General features: G+C 37.8%; 1 protein-coding gene across 2 annotated transcripts in view; it reads right to left on the bottom strand.

The window, feature by feature from the left end:
* Positions 1–26,352, bottom strand: part of GABRG3 (gamma-aminobutyric acid type A receptor subunit gamma3) — a 675,960-nt gene that overhangs the window by 74,909 nt on the left and 574,699 nt on the right. For both annotated transcript variants that reach the window (XM_046006975.1, XM_046006976.1), the window contains one exon: positions 6,151–6,288. In XM_046006975.1, the coding sequence (XP_045862931.1) occupies positions 6,151–6,288 (138 nt within the window). The remainder of the gene's footprint in view (positions 1–6,150; positions 6,289–26,352) is intronic.

Here is a 26,352-nt window from a genome sequence, read left to right as displayed (position 1 = left end):
GACAATAACCTCTTCATGTAACACACAAAATAAGATAAACATAACACATACATAAATTATATGATAGATTATATCAACCAGTGAAGGCAGAGATTGCTCGGAGGGTAGGATTCAATGAGAAGATGATTTTTGAGCACAGACTTACAGAACATAGAGAATTAGTCATACAGAAACCCTAATGAAAGTCATCCAGGCATAGAACAGTCAGTCAAAAGTCAAATGGTTAGAACACACTTGATACGGTGGGAGCAGTCCGAGAGAGTACTTGGGTGAGGGGTGGGGGTCAGGCCATCAGGAGGTAGATCATGTAGGGTTTGGGAGGCCATCATAAAGACTGGTATTTCCTCTAAATAAGAAGTGGAGTCATGAAATAGTTTTGAGCAAATAAATGCTGACTTCTATAATGAAATATTACTTTGTGGTGGACCATAGGTGGGCAAGTCTAGAATCAAAGGGTAAAAGGAGCTAATGCTATAAATGAGGAAAAGGGTGATGATGAGTCAAATCAGGATAGTAGCAATGGAATTGGAAGAAGCCACCATATTTAAAATGTTTTGAAGATATAATCAAAAGCATTTGCTGATGTTTTGGATTTGATGTATCAAAGAAGGAAGAATTGATGATACTGGAGTTTAGGCCTGAGAAAATGAAAGGATGGAGGGGGCATCATCTGGTAAGGAAAGACTACAGGTGGAATTGCCTGTGAGCATGAGTTTGGGACCTGCTGAGTAGAACTGGTCTCCAAGGCATCCCAGAGAAAATCCTGAACAAGCATTTGAGTCCATGGAGCTGGAATTTATGAGATGTTTGATCTAAGAGTTAAAGATGTAATTTTGGAGTTAACACCATAGAAGCCTGTATGAAACTTACAGAGAAGTGAGTATAGATAGAAAATTGAGCCCTGGGGCACTCCCAGATGAATAGAAGGTGGAGAAAATGGAGGTCCAACACAAAAATGCAGAAGAGGGGGCACCTGGGTAGCTCAGTGGGTTGAAGCCTCTGCCTTTGGCTCAGGTCATGATTCCAGGGTCCTGGGATCAAGCCCCGCATTGAGCTCTCTGTCTAGCAGTGAGTGTGCTTCCCCCTCTCTCTGCCTGCCTCTCTGCCTACTTATGATCTCTGTCTGTCAAATAAATAAATAAATAAAATCTTTTTTAAAAATGCTGAAGAGACATGAGGAGGAGGAGAACCAAGAGAGGAGTGTCCGGGGAGACAAGGGAAGATGAGTCATGGTTAGAGAAGAAGGTTTATCATTGTAGAGGTTCCTGGTGACCTTCCTATGAACAGTGCTAAGGAGAAGTGAAAAGAAAAGCTTGGCTAGAGTGGGCTCAAGAGGTTGGCATGGAGGTACTGGGTCAGTGAGACAGGATGATTCTTTAGAAGGGTTTGCTGCAGAGGGCACAAATAAGGCATAATCTTGTGGAGGATGAAGGATTAGAATAACAGTGTTGACCCTACATACCTACTTTCTACTTTTTTCTACCTGCTTTATCCCCAGGAAGCTTCTGCCTAGGGTGCACCATATAAGTTCCCTGAGCCTCAGCTTCTAGCTACTGGGGAGAAGGAACAGATAATGTGAGGTAAAGGAGGTTAAGCCATGTATCCTTAGGTTTCTTTCCTGCCTCTGTGCTGCAGGTTGGCTGGATTCTCTGCTGAAAGTGACATCAGTTGTCATGCAGTCCCCTCACTTCTACTATTTCTCCAGATTCCGGTAACCATGCCCTCTTCTTTCCTCTTCAGTAAAGTTGCAAAAGCTTCCCAATACCACTAGCTTGAGATTATTTCAATATGTCTATATTAGTTTCCTATTGCTGTTGTAACAAATGATCACAAACTTAGTGGCTTGAAACAATAAAAATTTGTTATGTTGCCGTTCTTCAGGTTAGAAGACTGGCACATATCTTGTTCGGTTAAAATTAAGATATAAGTAGGGCCATATTTCCTTCTAGATGTTCTAGAATTAATTTCCTTGCTCTTTCCAGATTCTACAACTTCCCACTTGCCTTGGCTGATGGCCCCTTCCTCCATCTTCAAATCCAGCAAAGCCTTACCTCTCTGTGAGTTTCTACCACAGTCACATTTCCTTCTGACTCTCTCTTCCACATTGAACCCATCTCAATAATCCAGAATAACCTCTCCATCTGAAAGTCAGCTGACTACCAACCTTAATTCCATCTGCTACCTTAATTCTCCCTTATCATGTAACATGATGTACTCACAGGTTCTGAGAATTAGAAAATGGAAATCTTTGGGAGCCATTATTCTGCCTACCACAATCCATTATTGCAATAAATCATAAGCCCTGAGAGCAAGATTGTGCATAGTTTCTTCCCTTCATTAACTTCTAGTTACCTAGTTTGTCTGTGAGTGAGAGGGAGTTTTGCTGGAGCAATCTCTTGTGTAAGGGAAAAGAACAGGATCTGGTGTTCACATGGATAAGCAATGGGAGCTCCTCTGCAACACTATGAGGGAAAAGTTGCGATAGGTGGGCAAAGATATTGGGGCATTCTCTGATTTCCTCAAGATTCCAGAAACAGTGAGGAGCAAGATCACTAGTGGAAAGTAAAAGAAGGTGTTGCTGTCAGAGGTTGGGACCAAGAACAAAATAGGAACCCCATCTAGGAAAGTGAAAGAATAAACAGACTGAGGTTTGGATTTTAATGAAGGTGATATTTATTTCTATGGGAGTGAAAATTCTTTTTTGGGGGGTAGAGAGGAGATAAATCTTTGATATTGCTATGTGTAGCCTTCCAAAAGGCCATAATATATGAAAATACATATAAGCTTATCTGCAGTATCAATATTTATAAGGGAGGTGATTAAAAACCTAAAAAGACTACTTAGGAGAGGTGATAATGAAAAAAGATTGAGAAACACTGGACCATCACATACTATGATATGATAACCTTAAAACTCCCTTGAAATTCGGGGCACCTGGGTGACTCAGTGGGTTAAAGCCTCTGCCTTCAGCTCAGGTCATGGTCTCAGGGTTCTGGGATCAAGCCCCACAACGGGCTCTCTGCCCAACAGGGAGCCTGCTTCTCTCTCTCTCTCTGCCTGCCTCTCTGCCTACTTGTGATCTCTGCCTGTCAAATAAATAAATAAAAATCTTAAAAAAAAAAAAAAACCTCTCTTGAAATTCATGGATAACACCTTCAAAAGACAGCAGTGATGAAAATAGTGTGTTTTATTTATTAGTATTTTCCCCCCATAATGCTGTATGGTTGTGGTGTGGAGTAGGTAGAGGACTGGATTTCACTAGAAATTTAGAAATGAAGGATGTAAATCCATCATTTATATCTCACTCTCATCTTCAAACAGTATCATCTGATTTATTAGAGGCAAGGGAGTTTAATTTTTTTAATATAGATTAATTTCTTTAGAACATAATGTTTTGCTTATTTTCTAAAAGAGATGGAGTGATTAACAAGATTCAATATAATGTGGAGATTTATATAAACATAAGGGAGGCCAGAGAAGAGGAGTAGATGGAGAACATTCATCAATGCTAACACATTCATTGACTTCATGGAAAAAGGAATGACCAAAAAAAAAAAAAAAAAAAATCCTGGGAAACATTCATTTCTTATTCATGAAGGACTGTCCTAAACATTGCTTCCATCTTGAGTACAATTTAATTTAATATAAGGTCTATTTGTTATGCTGGTGTATAAATTCCTAGTTTGTTCATAAGTCTCTCATATCTATCAGGTTTTTCCAGTGAGACCAAAAACTCCTTGCTGCCAGTGAACATCTTCCATATATTTTTTTAAACCAACAGTAACATAGTAGCACTCCAACCCATCTGAAGGGTAAACTTACTTCAAGCTTATGCATTCCTTGTTTGCGGAACAAAGTCCCTTAATTTCTAGCAGAACTAAGTTACTTTCCTTGAGAATTGCAGACCACTGGCCTCAATGAGTGAATGACCAAACTTTCCCAGATGATAAGGTCTGACTGCATTTGAAAACAGCTGCTACTGATGTCAGCAAGTCTTTTCAGGATCATGTCTACAGAGGACTAGCTCCTGGATATCCCCCCTCCCTTTTTCCTATGCCTTTCCCTTCCAGCTTCAGCTGGACGGGGAAGATGATCTTTGAGATGTTAGCCTACCATTGTCTCAGGTTTCAGCTTCCTGAATAGAGCAACCTTTCTTCTCCTGCCATCACACACCTCTTGAATATTGATTTTTTTTTAAGATTTTATTTATTTATTTGACAGAGAGAGATCACAAGTAGGCAGAGCAGCAAGCAGAGAGAGAGGGGGAAGCAGGCTCCCAGCTGAGCAGAGAGCCTGATGTGGGGCTCGATCCCAGGATCCTGAGATCATGACCTGAGCCAAAAGCAGAGGCTTAACCCACTGAGCCACCCAGGAGCCCCTTGAGTGTTGATTTTTCAAGCATGGGGTAGCTGAACCTGAGTTTGAAATGGGTTTTCTGTCTGGTAAAAGTATCACCTAGCACACAATCACTCAGATTATTATCTTGACTCCACAGCTCCCTCTATTTGCTGCTTCCCTGTGCTGGTATTTCTCTTACAGTCAATTGCAAAACCCTACAGCAGCTGTGCTTTACTTTACTTTGAAATTTCCTATCCTTTAACATCATCTTTCAGAGAACACCAAGAAAGGAAAAACAGAATCAACATTTGGCATTTTTTTTTTTTTTTTTTTTTTTTTTTTTTTTTTTTTAGCTTTTAAATGCTAGACCAATCCTCTCATTTAGTTACCCTCGTTGGGCTGCCTTATACTGAAAAGTCTACTAGTGCATTTCTACCATTCAAGTATCAGAATTACATTCTTTTTTTTTTTTTTAAGATTTTATTTATTTGACAGACAGATCACAAGTAGGCAGAGAGACAGTCAGAGAGAGAGAGAGGAGGAAGCAGGCTCCCTGCTGAGCAGAAACCCTATGCGAGGCTCGATCCCAGGACCCTGAGATCATGACCTGAACTGAAGGCAGAGGCTTTAACCCATTGAGCCACCCAGGTGCCCCCAGAATTACATTCTTAATGTAGGTGACTCATAATTGGGAAAAAGTCTCTCTAAAACACTTCCCTTTTTGCTGTCTCCACAGATTATTTAAATAAATTATGATTGTTTATTCTTTTAACTTTATCATTGTTTAATATTTAAGCGCAGATGGCCTTTCTCACCTTTACCACCATGACACCTATGGGGAAGTTTTTTCTCTGTTAATCAGATAGCTTTTCAGACTTTTCTTAATGTGTAAATATTCTATATTTTCAAATCTATCCAGAATTCAGACTATCCTTTAAAGATATTAACCAGTGATTATCAAAGTTTACATCTTAATCTTAGTCATTGATGAAACAAATTACTATGAAGGTTTAAAAGCCAATAAACTATTCATATTAATAATAAGACCAGTAGAAAGGTTGGTTCTAACCTCATCTGTGCCCCACACACTGGCAAAAGAAACTAGTTGCAAAATAGTGGGTCATAGGAATAAATAAGTAGTCAAAACTAAGCAAAAAAACTCTCATAAAACAAAGCAAGGAAAAAAAAACCCTATAAAACAAATAAAAATCCCTAAAATATTCAAATATGCTAATAGATGAAACATCTCTTTCTATCTAACTACATACCTTATACTATGTACTTAACAATCACTTAATAAAATCAAATTGGTGGATAGTTATTGTGTTCAGTATATTGGAAAAGAAATATAAAGCTCAAAATAAAGGTTAAAGGGAAGGAAGAAGCTAGAAATTAAAATTCAAAGGACATTTCACAGCAGCTTCTTTTATGTGTAGATTCTCAATAATATTTTATTCATATTATGTATATGGAAAGTTGTAGAACTCTCATTATTAGTAAAATCAGTTTATATAAATATGGTTGATAGTGGGAATCCTAGTTAAATTTATAGACATGACGTAAATGCCACCTTAATTAAAAAATAAGACAATTCTCATGATCCTTTTCCCGTCCCAATAGAACATTAAAAATATTTTCACTATTGAATCAGTTGTTTTGCCTCAAATATTACCTAGGTATATGATTGCCCTAAGATGGCTAGTTAAAACATAAACATGATGAAATCATAAAGGCATGATTATGCCTCAGGCACCAGGGGGAAAAGTCAGATTTTTTTTTTTGAGAGTTATGTTTCCTTATATTAATTCCTACCTGCAGATGTTGTTACAATTTCTGTTGTGTTTCTGAGGCCCATGAAGTCAAACTGATAAAGCCTCCAGGATTTCTGATCAGCTGCCTCAACTGAATTTTTTCTCCACCTGTAAATCATTTCTTCTTTGGGGTAGCCATCTGAAAATATAGAATAAATATTAACACTTGAAGACAGTTTTATAAAAATAAAAGTCAAAATTATAATTCTGATCATTTAACAGAAGTTAAAATTTTAGGCCATATTCATTCTCAAAAATTTCCTCAAAGACATTTAAACTCAAAAATTATTGGTTAAAGGCCACTCAACCTAGAGAATTCCTGCTACAGATCTTCATCAGCAAGATGTTCCCAGCCCCAAGCCTGATCATCATTTATGTGGACACACCATATAAGAGAGTTACTGTCTTTATTTCTTTAACCTTGGAAAGCCACTTTAGTCACCATAGTCTGTGGTAATTTTCAAAATGTGGAGATCCTGGTCAAAGTGTTACTAGTTTCCAGACTCTGAGATCTAACTACCTGGCCTAGGCTCATAACACCTTCACCCTTCCCCAGAACTTAGTCCATTCAAATCTTAAGAAAGACAAATTCAATAAGGCAATCACTCTAGGATTCCAGAGGTCAACTGACTCTCAGTCCTGCTCTGACATCAGTCTCCAGTTCTGATCAGTGAACTTTAACTTTTATTACAGACCAATGCTTATCTTATTCATTCATTACTCCAGGAAGCAAGATACTGGTATGTTTCTGCTGCCTTAAGCCTAGAGTGACAACTTGCCCAGCCAAGTGTCATGGACAGATGTTATTATTAGGGCCCTTTGGGCTCCCTGACCCAAGCCAGAGATTGTCCCCATAACTACTTCTCAACTCCTGAATCTCTATTCTGAATACCACTTGGGCAATACTTGTTTTCTAGAGTAACTGCCTCCAGGCTCTATGGCAAGATCTGCTCCATGGAGCATGCCTTACCTAAGAGCAGGCATAGATCCCAGGTTGTGTTTCAACACATAATAGCATTGATATCTTTAACCCTTCACTGATTCATATAGACACTGATGGCATGACTGTAGTAGGGAGAAATATATGCACTCCCGTCCTGAATATGAAAAGCACCACACTGATAAACACATACTTATACAAACATATTAATAAGTGGTTGGAGATTTCTAATTAGACATTGTGAAGATCAAATTGCAAATCTCATAAAGATGATATTCCTTCCTGGTATTTTCCCTTTCTTCCCATCAGTGCAATCATGGCTCCCTCATTCAAAGACTAAAATAAAACCCTGGCATGCTCCCTGCTTTCTGATTGTGTATTGTTCTGTGAAATATTGTCACCATAGCTGGGATACTTGCTCTCTTTTAACTTGACAATGTTGGTTTCAAGGCACTAAGACTCAGACCCAGACATTTCTATGAAGTAGCCAGACCTTTTACTTGGTCATAAACCACTGTACTGCTTGCTTTATCTTCCTATTATACTATCATAATCAGAAAAAGTACTTTATGCTGTAATTCTTTCTTTTAATTTGTTTTATTAAAGAGCTTTATTGAGGTGTGATTTAATACATAAAACATACACAGCTCAGTGGTTTTTAGTATATTCTCAGAGTGGTGTAACTATTATAACAATATAATTTTAGAATATTTTTATCACCCAAAATCAAACCCCAGACCCACTAGTAGTCAATCTCCATTCCCCTTTCTTGCCCTCATTGCACACATCACCTGTTTCATCCAGTTCTTGGCATCCACTAATATATTTTCTGTCTATATATTTGCCTATTATGGACATTTCCTACAAATTGAATCATATATTATATTGTCTTTTGAACTGATGTCCTTCACTTAGCATAATGTGTTTAAGGTCACTCATATCGCAGCCCTTGTTAGGATTTCATCCTAACTTATTACCCAATAATATCCCACTAAATGAATATACCAAATTTTGCTTATCCATTTGTCAGTTGATAGGCAGTGAGTCCATTTCTATGCTTCTATGAATAATGCTGTTATGAATGTTAGTGATTTGTTTATTAAGCAAATAAGAACTTCACATATCTTTAGGATGAAAGGTAGTTTTGCAACTTGGAGAAAGGTTCCTACTGAATTAAGAACAACCTTCCCACAGAAACTAGGAGATTGGGATATTATCTTTCTTTTTTTTTTTTTTTCATTTTATTTATTTTTTCAGTGTAACAGTATTCATTCTCCTTGCACAACACCCAGTGCTCCATGCAAAACGTGCCCTCCCCATTACCCACCACCTGTTCCCCCAACCTCCCACCCCTGACCCTTCAAAACCCTCAGGTTGCCCCAACCTCCCACCCCTGACCCTTCAAAACCCTCAGGTTGTTTTTCAGAGTCCATAGTCTCTCATGGTTCGCCTCCCCTCCCCAATGTCCATAGCCCGCTCCCCCTCTCCCAATCCCACCTCCCCCCAGCAACCCCCAGTTTGTTTTGTGAGATTAAGAGTCATTTATGGTTTGTCTCCCTCCCAATCCCATCTTGTTTCATTTATTCTTCTCCTATCCCCCTACCCCCCCCATGTTGCTTCTCCATGTCCTCATATCAGGGAGATCATATGATAGTTGTCTTTCTCCGATTGACTTATTTCACTAAGCATGATACGCTCTAGTTCCATCCACGTCGTCGCAAATGGCATGATTTCATTTCTTTTGATGGCTGCATAGTATTCCATTGTGTATATATACCACCTCTTCTTTATCCATTCATCTGTTGATGGACATCTAGGTTCTTTCCATAGTCTGGCTATTGTAGACATTGCTGCTATAAACGTTCGGGTACACGTGCCCCTTTGGATCACTACGTTTGTATCTTTAGGGTAAATACCCAGTATTGCAATTGCTGGGTCATAGGGTAGTTCTATTTTCAACATTTTGAGGAACCTCCATGCTGTTTTCCAGAGTGGTTGCACCAGCTTGCATTCCCACCAACAGTGGAGGAGGGTTCCCCTTTCTCCACATCCTCGCCAGCATCTGTCATTTCCTGACTTGTTCATTTTAGCCATTCTGACTGGTGTGAGGTGATATCTCATTGTGGTTTTGATTTGTATTTCCCTGATGCCGAGTGACGTGGAGCACTTTTTCATGTGTCTGTTGGCCATCTGGATGTCTTCTTTGCAGAAATGTCTGTTCATGTCCTCTGCCCATTTCTTGATTGGATTGTTTGTTCTTTGGGTGTTGAGTTTGCTAAGTTCCTTATAGATTTTGGATACTAGCCCTTTATCTGATATGTCGTTTGCAAATATCTTCTCCCATTCTGTCAGTTGTCTTTTGGTTTTGTTAACTGTTTCCTTTGCTGTGCAAAAGCTTTTGATCTTGATGAAATCCCAATAGTTCATTTTTGCCCTTGCTTCCCTTGCCTTTGCCGTGGTGCCTAGGAAGATGTTGCTACGGCTGAGGTCGAAGAGGTTGCTGCCTGCATTCTCCTCAAGGATTTTGATGGATTCCTTTCTCACATTGAGGTCCTTCATCCATTTGGAGTCTATTTTCGTGTGTGGTGTAAGGAAGTGGTCCAATTTCATTTTTCTGCATGTGGCTGTCCAATTTTCCCAGCACCATTTATTGAAGAGGCTGTCTTTTTTCCATTGGACATTCTTTCCTGCTTTGTCGAAGATTAGTTGACCATAGAGTTGAGGGTCGATTTCTGGGCTCTCTATTCTGTTCCACTGATCTATGTGTCTGTTTTTGTGCCAGTACCATGCTGTCTTGATGATGACAGCTTTGTAATAGAGCTTGAAGTCCGGAATTGTGATGCCACCAACTTTGGCTTTGTTCTTCAATATTCCTTTGACTATTCGAGGTCTTTTCTGGTTCCATATAAATTTTAGGATTATTGGTTCCATTTCTTTGAAAAAAATGGATGGTATTTTGATAGGGATTGCATTAAATGTGTAGATTGCTTTAGGTAGCATAGACAATTTCACAATATTTATTGTTCCAATCCAGGAGCATGGAACATTTTTCCATTTTTTTGTGTCTTCCTCAATTTCTTTCATGAGTACTTTATAATTTTCTGTGTATAGATTCTTAGTCTCTTTGGTTAGGTTTATTCCTAGGTATCTTATAGTTTTGGGTACAATTGTAAATGGGATTGACTCCTTCATTTCTCTTTCTTCAGTCTTGTTGGTGGTGTACAGAAATGCAACTGATTTCTGTGCATTGATTTTATATCCTGACACTTTACTGAATTCCTGGACAAGTTCTAGCAGTTTTGGAGTGGAGTCTTTTGGGTTTTCCACATATAGTATCATATCATCTGCGAAGAGTGATAGTTTGACTTCTTCTTTACCGATTTGGATGCCTTTAATTTCTTTCTGTTGTCTGATTGCTGAGGCTAGGACTTCTAGTACTATGTTGAATAGCAGTGGTGATAATGGACATCCCTGCCGTGTTCCTGACCTTAACGGAAAAGCTTTCAGTTTTTCTCCATTGAGAATGATATTTGCGGTGGGCTTTTCATAGATGGCTTTGATAATATTGAGGTCTGTGCCCTCTATCCCCACACTTTGAAGAGTTTTGATCAGGAAGGGATGCTGTACTTTGTCAAATGCTTTTTCAGCATCTATTGAGAGTATCATATGGTTCTTGTTCTTTCTTTTATTAATGTGTTCTATCACATTGATTGATTTGCGGATGTTGAACCAACCCTACAGCCCTGGAATAAATCCCACTTGATCGTGGTGAATAATCCTTTTAATGTACTGTTGAATCCTATTGGCTAGTATTTTGGGAGAATTTTTGCATCTGTGTTCATCAAGGATATTGGTCTGTTGTTCTCTTTTTTGGTGGGATCCTTGTCTGGTTTTGGGATCAAGGTGATGCTGGCCTCATAAAATGAGTTTGGAAGTTTTCCTTCCGTTTCTATTTTTTGGAACAGTTTCAAGAGAATGGGAATTAGTTCTTCTTTAAATGTTTGGTAGAATTCCCCTGGGAAGCCGTCTGGCCCTGGGCTTTTGTTTGTTTGGAGATTTTTGATGACTCTTTCAATCTCCTTACTGGTTATGGGCCTGTTCAGGTTTTCTATTTCTTCCTGGTTCAGTTGTGGTAGTTTATATGTCTCTAGGAATGCATCCATTTCTTCCAGATTGTCCAATTTGTTGGCGTAGAGTTGCTCATAGTATGTTCTTATAATTGTCTGTATTTCTTTGGTGTTAGTTGTGATCTCTCCTCTTTCATTCATGATTTTATTTATTTGGGTCCTTTCTCTTTTCTTTTTGATGAGTCTGGCCAGGGGTTTATCAATCTTATTGATTCTTTCAAAGAACCAGCTCCTAGTTTCATTGATTTTTTCTATTGTTTTTTTGGTTTCTATTTCATTGATTTCTGCTCTGATCTTTATGATTTCTCTTCTCCTGCTGGGTTTAGGGTTTCTTTCTTGTTCTTTCTCCAGCTCCTTTATGCGTAGGGTTAGGTTGTGTACTTGAGACCTTTCTTGTTTCTTGAGAAAGGCTTGTACCGCTATATATTTTCCTCTCAGGACTGCCTTTGCTGTGTCCCACAGATTTTGAACTGTTGTGTTTTCATTATCATTTGTTTCCATGAATTTTTTCAATTCTTCTTTAATTTCCTGGTTAACCCATTCATTCTTTAGAAGGATGCTGTTTAGTCTCCATGTATTTGGGTTCTTTCCAGCTTTCCTGGAAGTTTCCTGTGATTGAGTTCTAGCTTCAGAGCATTGTGGTCTGAAAATATGCAGGGAATAATCCTAATCTTTTGATACCGGTTGAGACCTGATTTGTGACCCAGGATGTGATCTATTCTGGAAAAGGTTCCATGTGCACTAGAGAAGAATGTGTATTCTGTTGCTTTGGGATGAAATGTTCTGAATATATCTGTGATGTCCATCTGGTCCAGTGTGTCATTTAAGGCCTTTATTTCCTTGTTGATCTTTTGCTTGGATGATCTGTCCATTTCAGTGAGGGGAGTGTTAAAGTCCCCTACTATTATTGTATTATTATTGATGTGTTTCTTTGATTTTGTTATTAATTGGTTGATATAGTTGGCTGCTCCCACGTTAGGGGCATAGATATTTAAAATTGTTAGATCTTCTTGTTGGACAGACCCTTTGAGTAGGATATAGTGTCCTTCCTCATCTCTTATTATAGTCTTTGGCTTAAAATCTAATTGATCTGATATAAGGATTGCCACCCCAGCTTTCTTCTGATGCCCATTAGCATGGTAAATTGTTTTCCACCCCCTCACTTTAAATCTGGAGGTGTCTTCGCGTCTAAAATGAGTTTCTTGTAGGCAACATACTGATGGGTTTTGTTTTTTTATCCATTCTGATACCCTGTGTCTTTTGATTGGGGCATTTAGCCCATTAACATTCAGGGTAACTATTGAGAGATATGAATTTAGTGCCATTATTAGCCTGTAAGGTGACTGTTACTGTATATTGTCTCTGTACCTTTCTGATCTACTACTTTTAGGCTCTCTCTTTGCTTAGAGGACCCCTTTCAGTATTCCCTGTAGAGCTGGTTTGGTGTTTGCAAATTCTTTCAGTTTTTGTTTGTCCTGGAAGCTTTTGATCTCTCCTTCTATTTTCAATGATAGCCTAGCTGGATAGAGTATTCTTGGCTGCATGTTTTTCTCATTGAGTGCTCTGAATATATCATGCCAGCTCTTTCTGGCCTGCCAGGTCTCTGTGGATAAGTCTGCCGCCAATCTAATATTTTTACCATTGTATGTTACAGACTTCTTTTCTCGGGCTGCTTTCAGGATTTTTTCTTTGTCACTAAGACTTGTCAATTTTACTATTAGGTGACGGGGTGTGGACCTATTCTTGTTGACTTTGAGGGGGGTTCTCTGCATCTCCTGGATTTTGATGCTTGTTCCCTTTGCCATATTAGGGAAATTCTCTACAATGATTCTCTCCAATAGACCTTCTGCTCCCCTCTCTGTTTCTTCTTCTTCTGGAATCCCAATGATTCTAATGTTGTTTCGTCTTATGGTGTCACTTATCTCTCGAATTCTCCCCTCATGGTCCAGTAGCTGTTTGTCCCTCTTTTGCTTGGCTTCCTTATTCTCTGTCATTTGGTCTTCTATATCACTAATTCTTTCTTCTGCCTCATTTATCCTAGCAGTGAGAGCCTCCATTTTTGATTGCACCTCATTAATAGCTTTTTTGATTTCAACTTGGTTAGATTTTAGTTCTTTAATTTCTCCAGAAAGGGCTTTTATATCTCCAGAGAGCGTTTCTCTAATATCTTCCATGCCTTTTTCGAGCCCGGCTAGAATGTTCAGAATCGTCATTCTGAACTCTTGATCTGACATATTACCCATGTCTGTGTTGATTAGGTCCCTAGCCTTCGGTACTGTCTCTTGTTCTTTTGTTTGTGGTGATTTTTTCCGCCTTGTCATTTTGTCCAGATAAGAGAATATGAAGGAGCAAATAAACTACTAAAAGGGTGGCAAAGACCCCGGAAAAATGCGCTGTAACCAAATCAGAAGAGACCCCAAATTGTGGGGGGGAGAAAGGGGATAAAAACAGCTTCTGAAAAAAAAAGAAAAAAAAAAAAAAAGAAAGAAAAAAATTTAAAAAATAAAACAAATAAAAAATATAAAAAAGAAAGAAAAAATATATATATTTAGATGAACTAGTCAAAAAATGTTAAAAAAGAAAAGGGTAAAAGTTTAAAAAAAATTTAGCAGAAGAAGAAAAAAGAAAAAGGAAAAAAAAATTGAAAAAAGAAAAAAAAATTGAAGTAGCCGCAAGACTAAAGAATCATGGGGAGAAAGCCATGAGTTCCGTGCTTTGCTTTCTCCTCCTCTGGAATTGCTCTGCTGTCTTAGGAATTGAATCTGCTTTCTCCTTGATAGATGAACTTCGTCCTGGCTGGCTATTTTGTTGATCTTCTGGGGGAGGGGCCTGTTGTAGTGACTCTCAAGTGTCTTTGCCCGAGGCGGGATTGCACCGCCCTTACCGGCGGCCGGACTAAGTAATTGGCTCGGGTTCGCTTTTGGGAGCTTCTGTTCCCTGAACGCTTTCCGTAGAGTTCCAGAGGACGGGAATGAAAATGGCAGCCTCCCAGTCTCCGGCCCCGAGGAGCCGAGAGCCTAGGGCCCCACTCCTCAGTGTGCCCCCAGAGGACAGCACCCAATCACTCCCGCATCCCCAGCCTCTAGCTGCGCTCCGAGCTCACCCAGCCTGCGACCAGTTCAAGGTAACCCCGAGCTGAGAGTTTAGTCCTCGGCTCTGTCTCTCCAGCCGGCTTCTCCGTTCTAATACCTGCGAGCTCTCCGACACTCCGACACCCCCGATCCTCCTGTGACCCTGCGGGGCCTGTGGCCACGCTGGCTCCGCGTGGGCTTCACCCCGGTTTAGCCCCTGGAGCAATGTCCCTCAGTGGAACAGACTTTTAAAAGTCCTGATTTTGTGCTCCGTTCCTCCGCCGCTTGCCGGGAGCCGGCCCCTCCCCCCGCAGTCTATCTTCCCGTCGTTTTAGATTCACTTCACCGCCAGTCCTACCTTTCAGAAAGTGGTTGATTTTCTGTTTCTAGAGTTGCTGTTCTTCTTCTCTTCGCTCTCCCGTTGGATTTGTAGGTGTTTGCAATGTTTAGATAAGCTATCGAGCTGATCATCTGCTACCTGATGTAGTCTCAGGCTGCTACTTCTCCGCCATCTTGACTCCTCCCGGATATTATCTTTCTTGGTTATATTTTAAAGAAATGGTTCCCAGATCCTTAAGAAAACCTTTAAAAAGATTTATGTCTTGTTCCAGAACAGATTTCCTTTCCCTTAATCCAGACTTGTTTCTCCTCCATTTTTCTATCTAAGCAAATAGCAGTGTTTGTGTACCCACCTAATTGCTCAAGAGTTAAAAACACTCTTGTATGAGATTTTGTGCTGACATAGTTTTCAATTTCCTTGGGTATGTAAATAGGAGTGAAATTGTTGAGGCATAAGGTAACACTATATTCAACATTTTTGAGGAACTGCCAGACTGTTTTTCAAGGCTATACCTTAAAATCCTACCAGCCATGCATGAGCATTCCAATTTCTCCATATTCTTTCCAACATTTGCTAATAATTGTCTTTCTAATTATAATAGTCATAGTGGGTGTGAAATGGTACCTTGCTGTTTAATTTACATTTCCTTAATGACTGATGATATCGAGCAACTTTTCATGGGTTTATTGGTCAGATATATGTCTTCTTTGGTGAGGTATCCAGATTTTTTGTTCATTTTTTAATTGGGTTATTTGTCTTATATTGTTGATTCTTCTTTTTTATTTTCCAATGAACTTTTTAAAAATTTATTTATTTTTTTAAATTTCTTTTCAGTATTCCAGAATTCATTGTTTATGCACCACACCCAGTGCTCCATATAATACATGCCCTCTATAATACCCACCACCAGGCTCACCCAACCTCCCACACCCCTCCCCTCCAAAACCCTCAGTTTGTTTCTCAGAGCCCACAGTCTCTCATGGTTCATCTCCACCTCCAATTTCCCCAACTCACTTTTCTTCTCCATCTCCCCATGTCCTCTGTGTTATTTCCTTTGCTCTACAGATAAGTGAAACCATATAATTGACTCTCTCTCTGCTTGACTTATTTAACTCAGCATAATCTCCTCCAGTCCCATCCAAGTTGATAAAAAAGTTGGGTATTCATCCTTTCTGATGGAGGCATAATACTCCATAGTAAAGAAAATCAAAACTGGGGGCATCACATTGCCTGATTTCAAGCTTTACTACAAAGCTGTGATGACCAAGACAGCATGGCACAAAAACAAACACATAGACCAGTGGAACAGAGTAGAGAGCCCAGATATGGACCTTCAACTTTATAGTCAATTAATCTTTGACAAAGCAGGAAAAAATATCCAGTGGAAAAAAGACAATCTCTTCCATAAATGGTGCTGGGAAAATTGGACAGCTATGTGTAGAAGAATGAACGTTGACCATTCTCTTACATCATACACAAAGATAAACTTGAAATGGATAAAAGACCTCAACATGAGGCAGGAATTCATTCGTTCATCAGAATCCTAAAGGAGAACATAGGCACTAACCTCTTCAACCTTGGCCACAGCAACTTCATTCAAGATATGTCTCTAAAGACAAAGGAAACCAAAGCAAAAATGAACTTTTGGGACTTCATCAAGATCAAAAACAAAGGAAACAGTCAACAAAACAAAGAGGCAACCCAAAGAATGGGAGAAGATATTCACAAATGACGGTACAAAGGGCTGATATCCAAGATCTATAAAGAACTCCTCAAACTCAACATACACAAAACAAATAATCATGTAAAAAAAAATGGGCAGAAGACATCAACATACATTTCTCCAAAGAAGGCATATTGTTGAGTCTTAAGAATTATTTGTATATTTGTATATTGGGACAAGTCCTTTATCAGGCATATGTTTTACAAACATTTTCTGCCATTCTAGGCTTATATTTTGATTTTCCTGCATTTTTCAAAAGTTTTGCTAGTTATAGAATTATTGGTTGCCGGTCTGTTTCCTTCAACATTTTGAAGCTCTTATCTGTCTTCTAACCTCCATGGTTTCTGATGAGAAATCATCAAGTTGACTCTGCTGTGGATAGGTATGGTTCTCTGAGTTCAATGGAGTTTCTTGAGCTTATTCTGGTTATTATTTTTTTCCAATAATTTTGGCCTTATTTCTCTGCTCTTCTCTGGGACTTCCATTCACTGTATACTGGTAATTTTCATGATATGTCACAGTTGTATGAATTTCTACACATTTTTCTCCATTCAGCCTTCATTTTGTTTCTCTTACTGGATAATCTTTACTGGCCTATCTTCAACTTGAAGACAGAAGAAAGGAAACTTTCTTCTGTTTCCTCAAATCTGTTGTAGCTGGCTAGTGACTTTTTAAAACTTTTTTTATTTCAGTCATTGTACTTTTTAACTCCAGAATTGCAATTAGTTTCTTTTTAATAACTTCTATCTTTGTACAGATATTCTCTATTTAATTACACCTACTTGTCAGACTTTCCTTGCCTTTAATTCTTTGGACATTGGTTTATTTTAGTTCTGTGAATGTATGTAGAATAGCAGACTTAAATTCTGTCTAGTACATGAGTATTCAAGGATTATTTCTACTGATAATTTTTATTCCTGTGTATGTGATATGCTTTGCCTTATTTTTTGGTAGGTTTTGCAATATTTCATTGGAAACCAGACATTTTAGATAATGCATTGTAACAACTCCAGTATCAGAACCCTCTGTCCACTCCAGAGGTGGTGTTTGTTCTTGGATTTTTGTTTCTGTTTTTGTTTTCTTCTTGTTGTTTATTTCCTCAGTGACTCTTCCAGGCTAATTTGTAAATCTGTATTCTCCACAGTGTGTAGACACTGAATTCCCTGCTATATTTTGTTGTTGTTGTTGATTATATGTTCTTGTTTTCAAGCCTGGTCTTGTAGGGGGTCACCTTTGGTTCTTTAAATTTAGTAGTCAGCCAATGATCTGTCAGAATGTTTCCTTAAATGCCATGCCTGTATTTTTTCTACCTCTGCCAAGGAGATCTGTGTGTGAAAGCATGACTTTAAACTTTAAACAATTTACAAGACAGGCTTAGCTTTAATTTTCTGTTTGCACTATTCGTCCAAGCAAGAGGCGAGTGACCAGGGCTTTCTCCTTTCCTAGGTCTTTCCTGGGCATGTATACAGCACTTCACATGTGTGCAAAATTCTTATAGATCCCTAAAAATTTGCTGGAGCTTTTCAAATTTCTCTGTATCTAGGTCTTGCTTTAATTTCTTTTTGGAGGGGGTTGGTGAGGCTGGTCTTTTCTTTTGATGAAAGAAAATTGATATCACAAACAGGCAGATGTATCATTGCCAAAAGATTTTTATTTTTTTCTAACAATGTCCTCGTGATACTGCTTCTTAATTTTTTTTTTTTTTTTAGCTGTGTTGAGCTCTGAGTTGAATCAAATGACCAACAAACTTTGGGAATGAAATTTTTCAAATACTGCTAGTTTTGACCTAATATTGATGGTGCTCTTGGTATAAAGCTCTTACTTCTCCATTCATTGTAAGCCTGCAACTCTTTCAGAACTACCATGCTACTGAGGTAGCAGGGAGGCAGAGAGAAAGGGAATAGTCCTAAGCTGACATGTACAGGCTCTGTTGCCTTTCTGAGATTCAGACGTTTCTCTTTGATAGAAAATTTTCAGTTTTTTTCTATGACTTTGGTTAATTTATGGTATTCTAAAAAGGTTGATTTTAGTTGCTTTGCCAGTATCTTCACTGCTTTTGTGGAAAAGTGGTCACTGAGATCCTTACTCCACCACTCCAAAGTTGATCTCCCTATGCCATAATTCTACTAACAATAATAAAAGCAACAAGCAATGGCTTCTATTTATTGCCTGCCGGCAGGCTCAATAGAACTTTTACCTACATTTGCCATTTAATCTTAATCCTGTTGTAGACTGATCTGAGTACTGTAATGTTAAATAACTTATCCAGTGTCACACAGCTCATCCTTAATGAAGCTACAGAACAAACCCAGAGCCGTCTTTCAACTCCTTTCTACCTGACTTCTCCTTTTACAAAACCTTTATTTTTATTTCTAATTCAGAAGGCCTCCCATTGTATCCTCCCTGCCACAAATAAATCAATACTAATCTGTTGATAAAGGTATATGTAACACCTTCAAAAAACATATTTACATTTAAGTTAATCATAATTTTCCAAAGATACATGCAATAACTTGAAATAACAATGGTAGTTGGGATTTCAGAGAGAACGTAAGGTGGGAGGAAATTTTCAGTATCTTACTTAGCTACTAAATTCTCTTCTATGCTTCCTCTTCCTACACATAATCATCATCAATATCATTGCAGTTATGGTCATGATCATCATCATTGTCACAGTGATCATAAACTTCCCCAATACCACCACCACCACCACCATCATCATATTGTTGTCACATATAACTGCAATTATGTGCCAAGCAATGTTCTAAGGTCAAGGGGCCCTTACTTGCAGGAACCCTTCCAAAGTTCTGGGAAGGGCATTGAAACTTTTGTTTTGGGGTAATTTTGAATCATTTAGAGAAGGCCTCTCATTCCCATTTGTTTTCTCTCTCTTGGTATTTTTCTTGTATATCTGATATAATGAACTTCAACAATTTTGTATAAGTAAATTTATCAATCATTTCTGTATTTATCTTTGTATTGATGTTTAAGTAATGTTTCCTTAAAATATGTTCAGATAAGTATTTCTAAAATTTAATTATAGTTATTTTATAGTTTTATTATTAATTTTATTAGTTATTCTCAACTTATTTTGAATAGGTTCCTTCTACTTGAATGTCAGTTTTCTGTATGTATACATGTATGTGTACATGCATGTGTGTGTGATTTGTGTGTACACATGATATTAACTAACACTACTTGATGACAATATTTTAAAGACAAACATGCCCTGTGATTATGAAAATAAAGTTTTCATATCAACAAAGTTAATTCCTAATCTTGTCCATCAAACTGTCCAGCTTGCTTCATGTTATAGTGATTTTTTTTCTTTTTACTTTATTTTTTTAAGATTTTTGTTGTTGTTTTATTTTTTTATTTTTTTATTTGTTTATTTTCAGCGTAACAGTATTCATTGTTTTTGCACCACACCCAGTGCTCCATGCAGTACGTGCCCTCCCTATTACCCACCACCTGGTTCCTCAACCTCCCACCCCCCCCACCCCGCTGTCCCTTCAAAACCCTCAGATTGTTTTTCAGAGTCCATAGTCTCTCATGGTTCATCTCCCCTTCCAGTTTCCCTCAATTCCCTCTCCTCTCCATCTCCCCATGTCCTCCATGTTATTTGTTATGCTCCACAAATAAGTGAGACCATATGATACTTGACTCTCTCTGTTTGACTTATTTCGCTCAGCATAATCTCTTCCAGTCCCGTCCATATTGCTACAAAAGTTGGGTATTCATCCTTTCTGATGGAGGCATAATACTCCATCGTGTATATGGACCACATCTTCCTTATCCATTCATCCGTTGAAGGGCATCTTGGTTCGTGATTTTAACCAAAGTTTGTATTAAGAGTCATGGCAGTAGCACATATGCTTGCTCTCTAGGTTCAGTCCCTGGCTGCCATGATGGAAAAAGACTCTCTTTAGGCCCTCTGTGTGTATCCTACAAAACAAAGTTCATTCTTTCTTTCTTTCTTTCTTTCCTTCTTTCCTTCTTTCTTTCTTTCTTTCTTTCTTTATTTATTTTTCTTTTCTTTAAGATTTATTTATTTTTACTTGAGAGAGAGAGAGAGAAAGTGCAGAAGGAAGGGGCAGAGGGAGAGAGAAAATCTCAAGCAGACTTAGCACTGAGCACAGGGCCTGAGGTGGGGCTGGATCTCATGACCCTGAGATCATGACCTGAGCTGAATTCAAGAATCAGACATTTAACAAACTGAACCACCGAGGTGCCCCAAATGAAGCATTTTCTAATTTTTGAAGCTAGAAAACAATATTAAGAAAAAGCTGAGACAAAGATATAATCTTTACTGGCTTTTTTCTATTAACTCTTGCTTTGTTGTTTCATTAAAACAAAGATTTTTTTTTTAAGCCATAAGTTATTTCATATATACTTGAGATCTAGCCTAATACTTAAATTGTCAGTTCAGGTATATTTACTACAGTATCTTACAGAAATCAAAATCCTTGCCATAACCATATATTCCTTGGGAAACCAAATCTGATCAATCTTTCTCACTTGACCTGTTTGATCTGCTAATTGTGAAAATATGAAAATTATTTCTTTTTCCTCACTTCACAGTGAAATATGTAGGCTTTGATTAAACAATCTGACCAATCAGCTTATTATATTGAATAGTTAACATATAAAATAATCAATGATTCATGTTCCAGACATTCATTACTTCAATGGCTGGTCAAGTTTGTCATGAAGTTTATAGTTCCTTCTAACACAGATTTGACAAACAACATTTCACAATTAGATAGCATTTTACTCATAAAAAATTCACTTTGCAAGTTGTAATTTTCAAAACCATGTGCATTTTTCTCCTTTTTCATAGTTTCAAATTTTCTTACAAAACATTTGGTTCCCATAGAAGGACAAATGGAAAGTTGTAGAAAGAGGGAGACTCAACAATGTAAGGGTGCTGAATTTACCCAAGTTAAATACGTACTTTTGATGTGATCTCAATTAAGATCATTTGCTTCTTTTTTTTGGTCCTGTTTCCACACAAGCTGATTATTTGTCAGTTTTACTTGAACGAATAATAAGTGTGAATTATCAGGAGAAATGCAATGAGGGAAACTAGTTTTTCTTTTTTTAAGACTATTTAATATGATAAAGACTACACTAAACACAATTTAGGAATTGGTACATAACAGCCCAAGGGAACAAGATAGGTGAGATTCTCTTAAAATTAGTATATGATGAAGGCAGCAACTTAGATTAGTGTGGAGGAGGGAATTTATGATCTGTGGAATCCATTTGAGAAAAATATAAATTGGGTGCATTCTTATACCATATACCAGGATAAATCAAAAAGGATCAGAGATCGAACTGTGGAAAAAACAAAAGCAAAAACAAAACAAAAAGAAAAAAATGCAAGTACTATAATAAAAATAGGAATGAATTCCTTCACAACTTTGGATGTTAAAAAAGTATCCTAACAATGACTCAAAATCCAAAAGCAATTAAAAAACATATTTATAAAATTGGCAATATAAAAATGATTTAACAATCAACAGCAAGAAGTATTCTTAAAGGAAAGTAAAAACAACAAATGATAAATTGAGAAAAATATGGTTAATATAACAGAATCAAAGGACTAATTATACTTATAAAGTATTACATGTAAAAATGAGAAAAAGTAAGACCAAAAATCTGATAGTAAAATCTGTGAATAAACAGTTAACAATAAAAATGAACCATAAATTGATAAAGACACCAAACCTCATTCCAAAAAAGAGAAAGAAGTACAAGGTGCCAGAAGCCAAGAAATTGTACTGAAAATTGATAAATAAAGTGATATGCATTTTTGTGGGTACCCTTTAAGGACTGAATTTATGCTAAATAAATGCTGATTACGAAAAGTTATTTTTTTTACAGATGAACCACAGCTAATAAATGCAGGAAAAAAGTGGTGTGATTAAATTATGCCCCTCTGCAGCATCTGAGGGGCTCTGGGAGTCTGTCTTAACATCACTAAAGAAGGACAAGCAGACATTATGTTCCTTCTGCCATACTGTAATCAAAATTACACAGGACTCCCTATGAAGTGTTTTAATACTAAGACTTTAGAGCTAACTACCAGTTTGTAAGAAATGTGGGGAATACATGATACCATGAAAATACAATCAGCCAAATCTAGGATGTGTGAAACTTGACAGGCAAGATGGCCTAGTTTCTGTCTAAATAAATAGAGGAAACTTGTATTCATTAAAAGAGATTTGAGAGAAATATTAACCAAATGTACTGTGTAGACCTTGATTGATACTGATTTGCAAATGGCTGTAAAAAAAATCTGCAAACACCGGCCTTAGATTGAGTGTTCTATGATATTAAGGAATCACTATTAACTTTGTGTGATAATGAAACTTGTGCATATCTGTTAGAGGCACCTAAGGCATTCTTTAACAAATGAGAGGAGGCATTCTAAGTTGAAAGAGCAAAATGTTGATGTTGGGTAACTATAACTTGGGGTTTCATGGCACTCTTTCCCTTATTAAAAAAAAAAAAAAAGAAGAACAGGAAATGTTCATATGATTTGTAAACCAAAGCTTATATTTAGCCAATAAAATAACCATTGGGAGCCTAAAAGGTTTATCAAAAGGAAAATATATAGGCATGTCAAAAACAGCAATACCAGCAGCCCTACAGCCTGGAATCAAACTCTGCCTTTTATATGCTTTAAGGCTTTGATCCCGTTAAATGAGATACTTTCCAAGTCTTAGGCTCCTAATTTGTGAAATGTGAAGAAGGTGGATGGGAGTCCTAGCCCCTAATAGTGTCAAGGCACCAAGGACTGCACATAATTACATATTATAGAGTGAATATTTGTGTCTCTAACACCCCACCAAATTATATGCTGAAGCTCTAATCCTCAATGTATTGGAATATGGAGGTGGGACCTTTGGAAGGTAACTAGCTTATGAAGGTGGAGCTCTTGGGATTTGTGTCTTTAGAAGAGGCACAAGAAAGATGATCACTCTTTTTGCCACATAAAGACATGGCAGCGAGATCTGTAGATAAGGAAGTGGGCCATCAGAAGACACTGAATTTGAGACTTTGATCTTGGACTTCATGTCTCTGGAACTGTAAGAAATGTATGTTTATTTTTTAAGCTACCCATTTTACAGAATTTTATAATAGCAGCCCAAACTGACTAAGAGATCATATGAAGTACTCAGCAGTGTTCCAGGCCATGGTAATTACTGAATTAATGTCAATTGTACTTTTTATTGTGGTGCCAAATATAAAATAAAATTACAGCCTTCATTCAAAATACTGCATTTGAAAAGTTCTCTCTTTGTGTTGAGCTATTCAGAAGGCTCTCCATTATGGGTTTCCACTCCAGGTGACTAAAGGAGGGAGAGTGAGTAGCTATGCCAACTGTCAATATGTTCGACCTTGGAGGATGCTCTTTTGCATGCCCCTCTGGGTGACTCTTTTTGTGCTTTCAACTTAGGACACAATGGGTCAAGAGGCAACAGCCTTAGAGAAAAATTACACTCTGCACAGCCTTTTGTCTAGAGAAAAGTGGTATTTGCTTTGAATGATGAGAGTTAAGTGGTAGCTTCCTTATCTGTTGCATTTGACCTACTTTGAGAAATGTTCAGAGGTGAAAGAGAACACCATTGATTTAAAAGATGTAATAAGAAGCTGTTTTTAAATTTTTTTTTTGTTTCTAAGCAAGAAAAAATAAATTCCACTTTGACAATTGTGATCAATTTCTTGTCTATGGTTGTTAATGTCGCCAACTATAATAATAATTTTCCTGATGCTAGGAAAATGTTATTTTCTCAATGCAAATATCACCAAAGTACTCCAGAGGTGGGGGGATGCTTCAGGCATCAATGGCAAATTTATTACTGTCAGAGTAGGAGGACACAGAGATTAAGAGATCTTGTAAAGTCTATCAGATAGTCTGGGGGCTACTGGACATTATGGGGTCTATTGGGTACTGTAGGGACTACAGAATATTTTGTAGTCTGCTGGATATTGTAGAGTCTACTAGGTATCATAGTATCTACTGCCAGGTCACAAAACTATGTCCACTGTTAAAAATAATTCCAGATTCTTCCTCAAAATTTTTCATTCAGTGGCTGTTTTTTTATTAAATAAGGTCTCGTGAATTGAAGTTTGTAGGTTAATTTTTCATCTAAACACATTGTTTACCTACTTCCTAGATAGTACACAAGCCACTCAATCTCTTTGGCTTTATCTCTTTGAATATGATAGTGTAGGGATGCCAGAGTGGCTCAGTTGGTTAAACCTCCACCTTTTGCTCGGATCATGGTCCCATGGTCCTGGGATTGAGTCCAGCATCAGAATACTTGTTCAACAGGAAGCCTGTTTCTCTCTCTCTGCCTGCTGCCCCCCACTTGTGTGCACACTCTCTTGCTCTCTCTCTATCTCTGGCTATCTTTCTGACAAATAAAATAAATACAAATCTTAAAAATATATATATGATGGGGTGATCTAGGATACTTTTTTTGAAACACTGGGTCTTTGAAATCATTATATTGGATCATATCCAGAATTTTTTAATGAAATACAGTAGAATAGAAAAGAACATACCAGCCATCATACTTTGTCCCCAAAAATATTTTGTGCTATTTCCAGTACACAGATAAATGTGCACATGACCTGATTCTGGAATGGAAATTGTATTTTACAGGGGGGATTGGTGTGAAAAGTAAAAAGCTCCATGCAGAAATTAATTTGCAAGTTCAGTACCTTTGGGAGCAGGGAAGATAAATGAGAGAGGCCATGGGTGAACTGGGATGAGAGGGTAATGGTGACAGAGACCTGTAGCACACAGCTCTATCTAGAGTAGTGCCTACCCCCTGAATTTGCCAGAGTCACCAAATATTTGGCCTTCCAAAAAAAAAGTAGAAATATGTAGTTTTGTTTAAAACCTCCTAGCTTCTAAATGTTGACAACTTCTCCTCCTCCTCCTCCTCCTCTTGCTCCTTCTTCTTCAACAAGCCAAAATTTTCTATGGGATGGATGTTTGCCCTTTAGGAAATCAGTTGGTAAAAGGTAAAGTCTTTCAAATTGTTTTTCCCTTGGGAGACAGTAGTCCTAAGTCTTTTGGGAAGTTAATAGTCAACCAGAGACCCTTGGGCTTATGGGGTGTGTGTGTGTGTGTGTGTGTGTGTGTGTGTGTGTTATTTTTAAAGGTTTCTTAGCTTCAAAAAAGGCAAAAAAACCTTTTTGTTTGTTTATATATTTATAAAAACATTGTAAGAGCTTTCTCATCACTGGTATACTTGAAATCTATGGTTCCAGTGACCACGGGGCACATTATTCGAGGTGTATACTAAAAGTAACTCATCAGTTGCCTAGAAATCATAATCAGTCTTGATGATTTGGAGATTGAAAGCCTCCAGAAGTTTCTTTTTTCAGATAGGCTTGATAAGTCGTACTGTATATGTATGCTTGTGTATTCATATTTTTAAATCTACAGTGTCCATATACTTCCTCTTATTTTGCTGTATAGTGTTTCTTTTCTTTCTTGCATCTTCGTTAGAACTTTCACACCCTTCTCATGATGGTGTGAGATGATAAAATGTCCATGTGAGGAGAAGAAGTGAAGGGAAAGATGTGGGCATTTGGTTGTGGCATTTGGTCATTATTAACCCTCAATTGTACCTTTTGTATATTTTTTTAAATTTTCTTTTCTCAGAAGAGTGTCATCAATCCTTAATCTCACCAGATGGAAGACAAATGAGCCCAGCTGAGGTGTGCAGGGGCTAGTGTGGCCACACGAGTTTGACACTCCACCCACCAAATGAATGGGACCACATCTTCTGATCTTCCTTGTTTAGTGCACTCTGAGAGACATCCATGTGCTCTGTGCCTGGGAGTATGTGTGTATGTGGCTTCTGAAGTCTTCCAAGGTTTCACCTACTTACTACTTACAAAAATTCAGCTACTCACAAAGAATTACCCAGTCATAAATTTGAAAATATTAGCTTTATTGTGCTATTTTAGTATCCT

This window comes from Meles meles, chromosome 6, assembly GCF_922984935.1.
Source record: "Meles meles chromosome 6, mMelMel3.1 paternal haplotype, whole genome shotgun sequence".
NCBI classification, from domain to species: Eukaryota; Metazoa; Chordata; class Mammalia; order Carnivora; family Mustelidae; genus Meles; species Meles meles.
The sequence above is the reverse complement of the archived record's forward strand: the minus strand, read 5'-3'. Positions and strand labels throughout refer to the sequence as shown.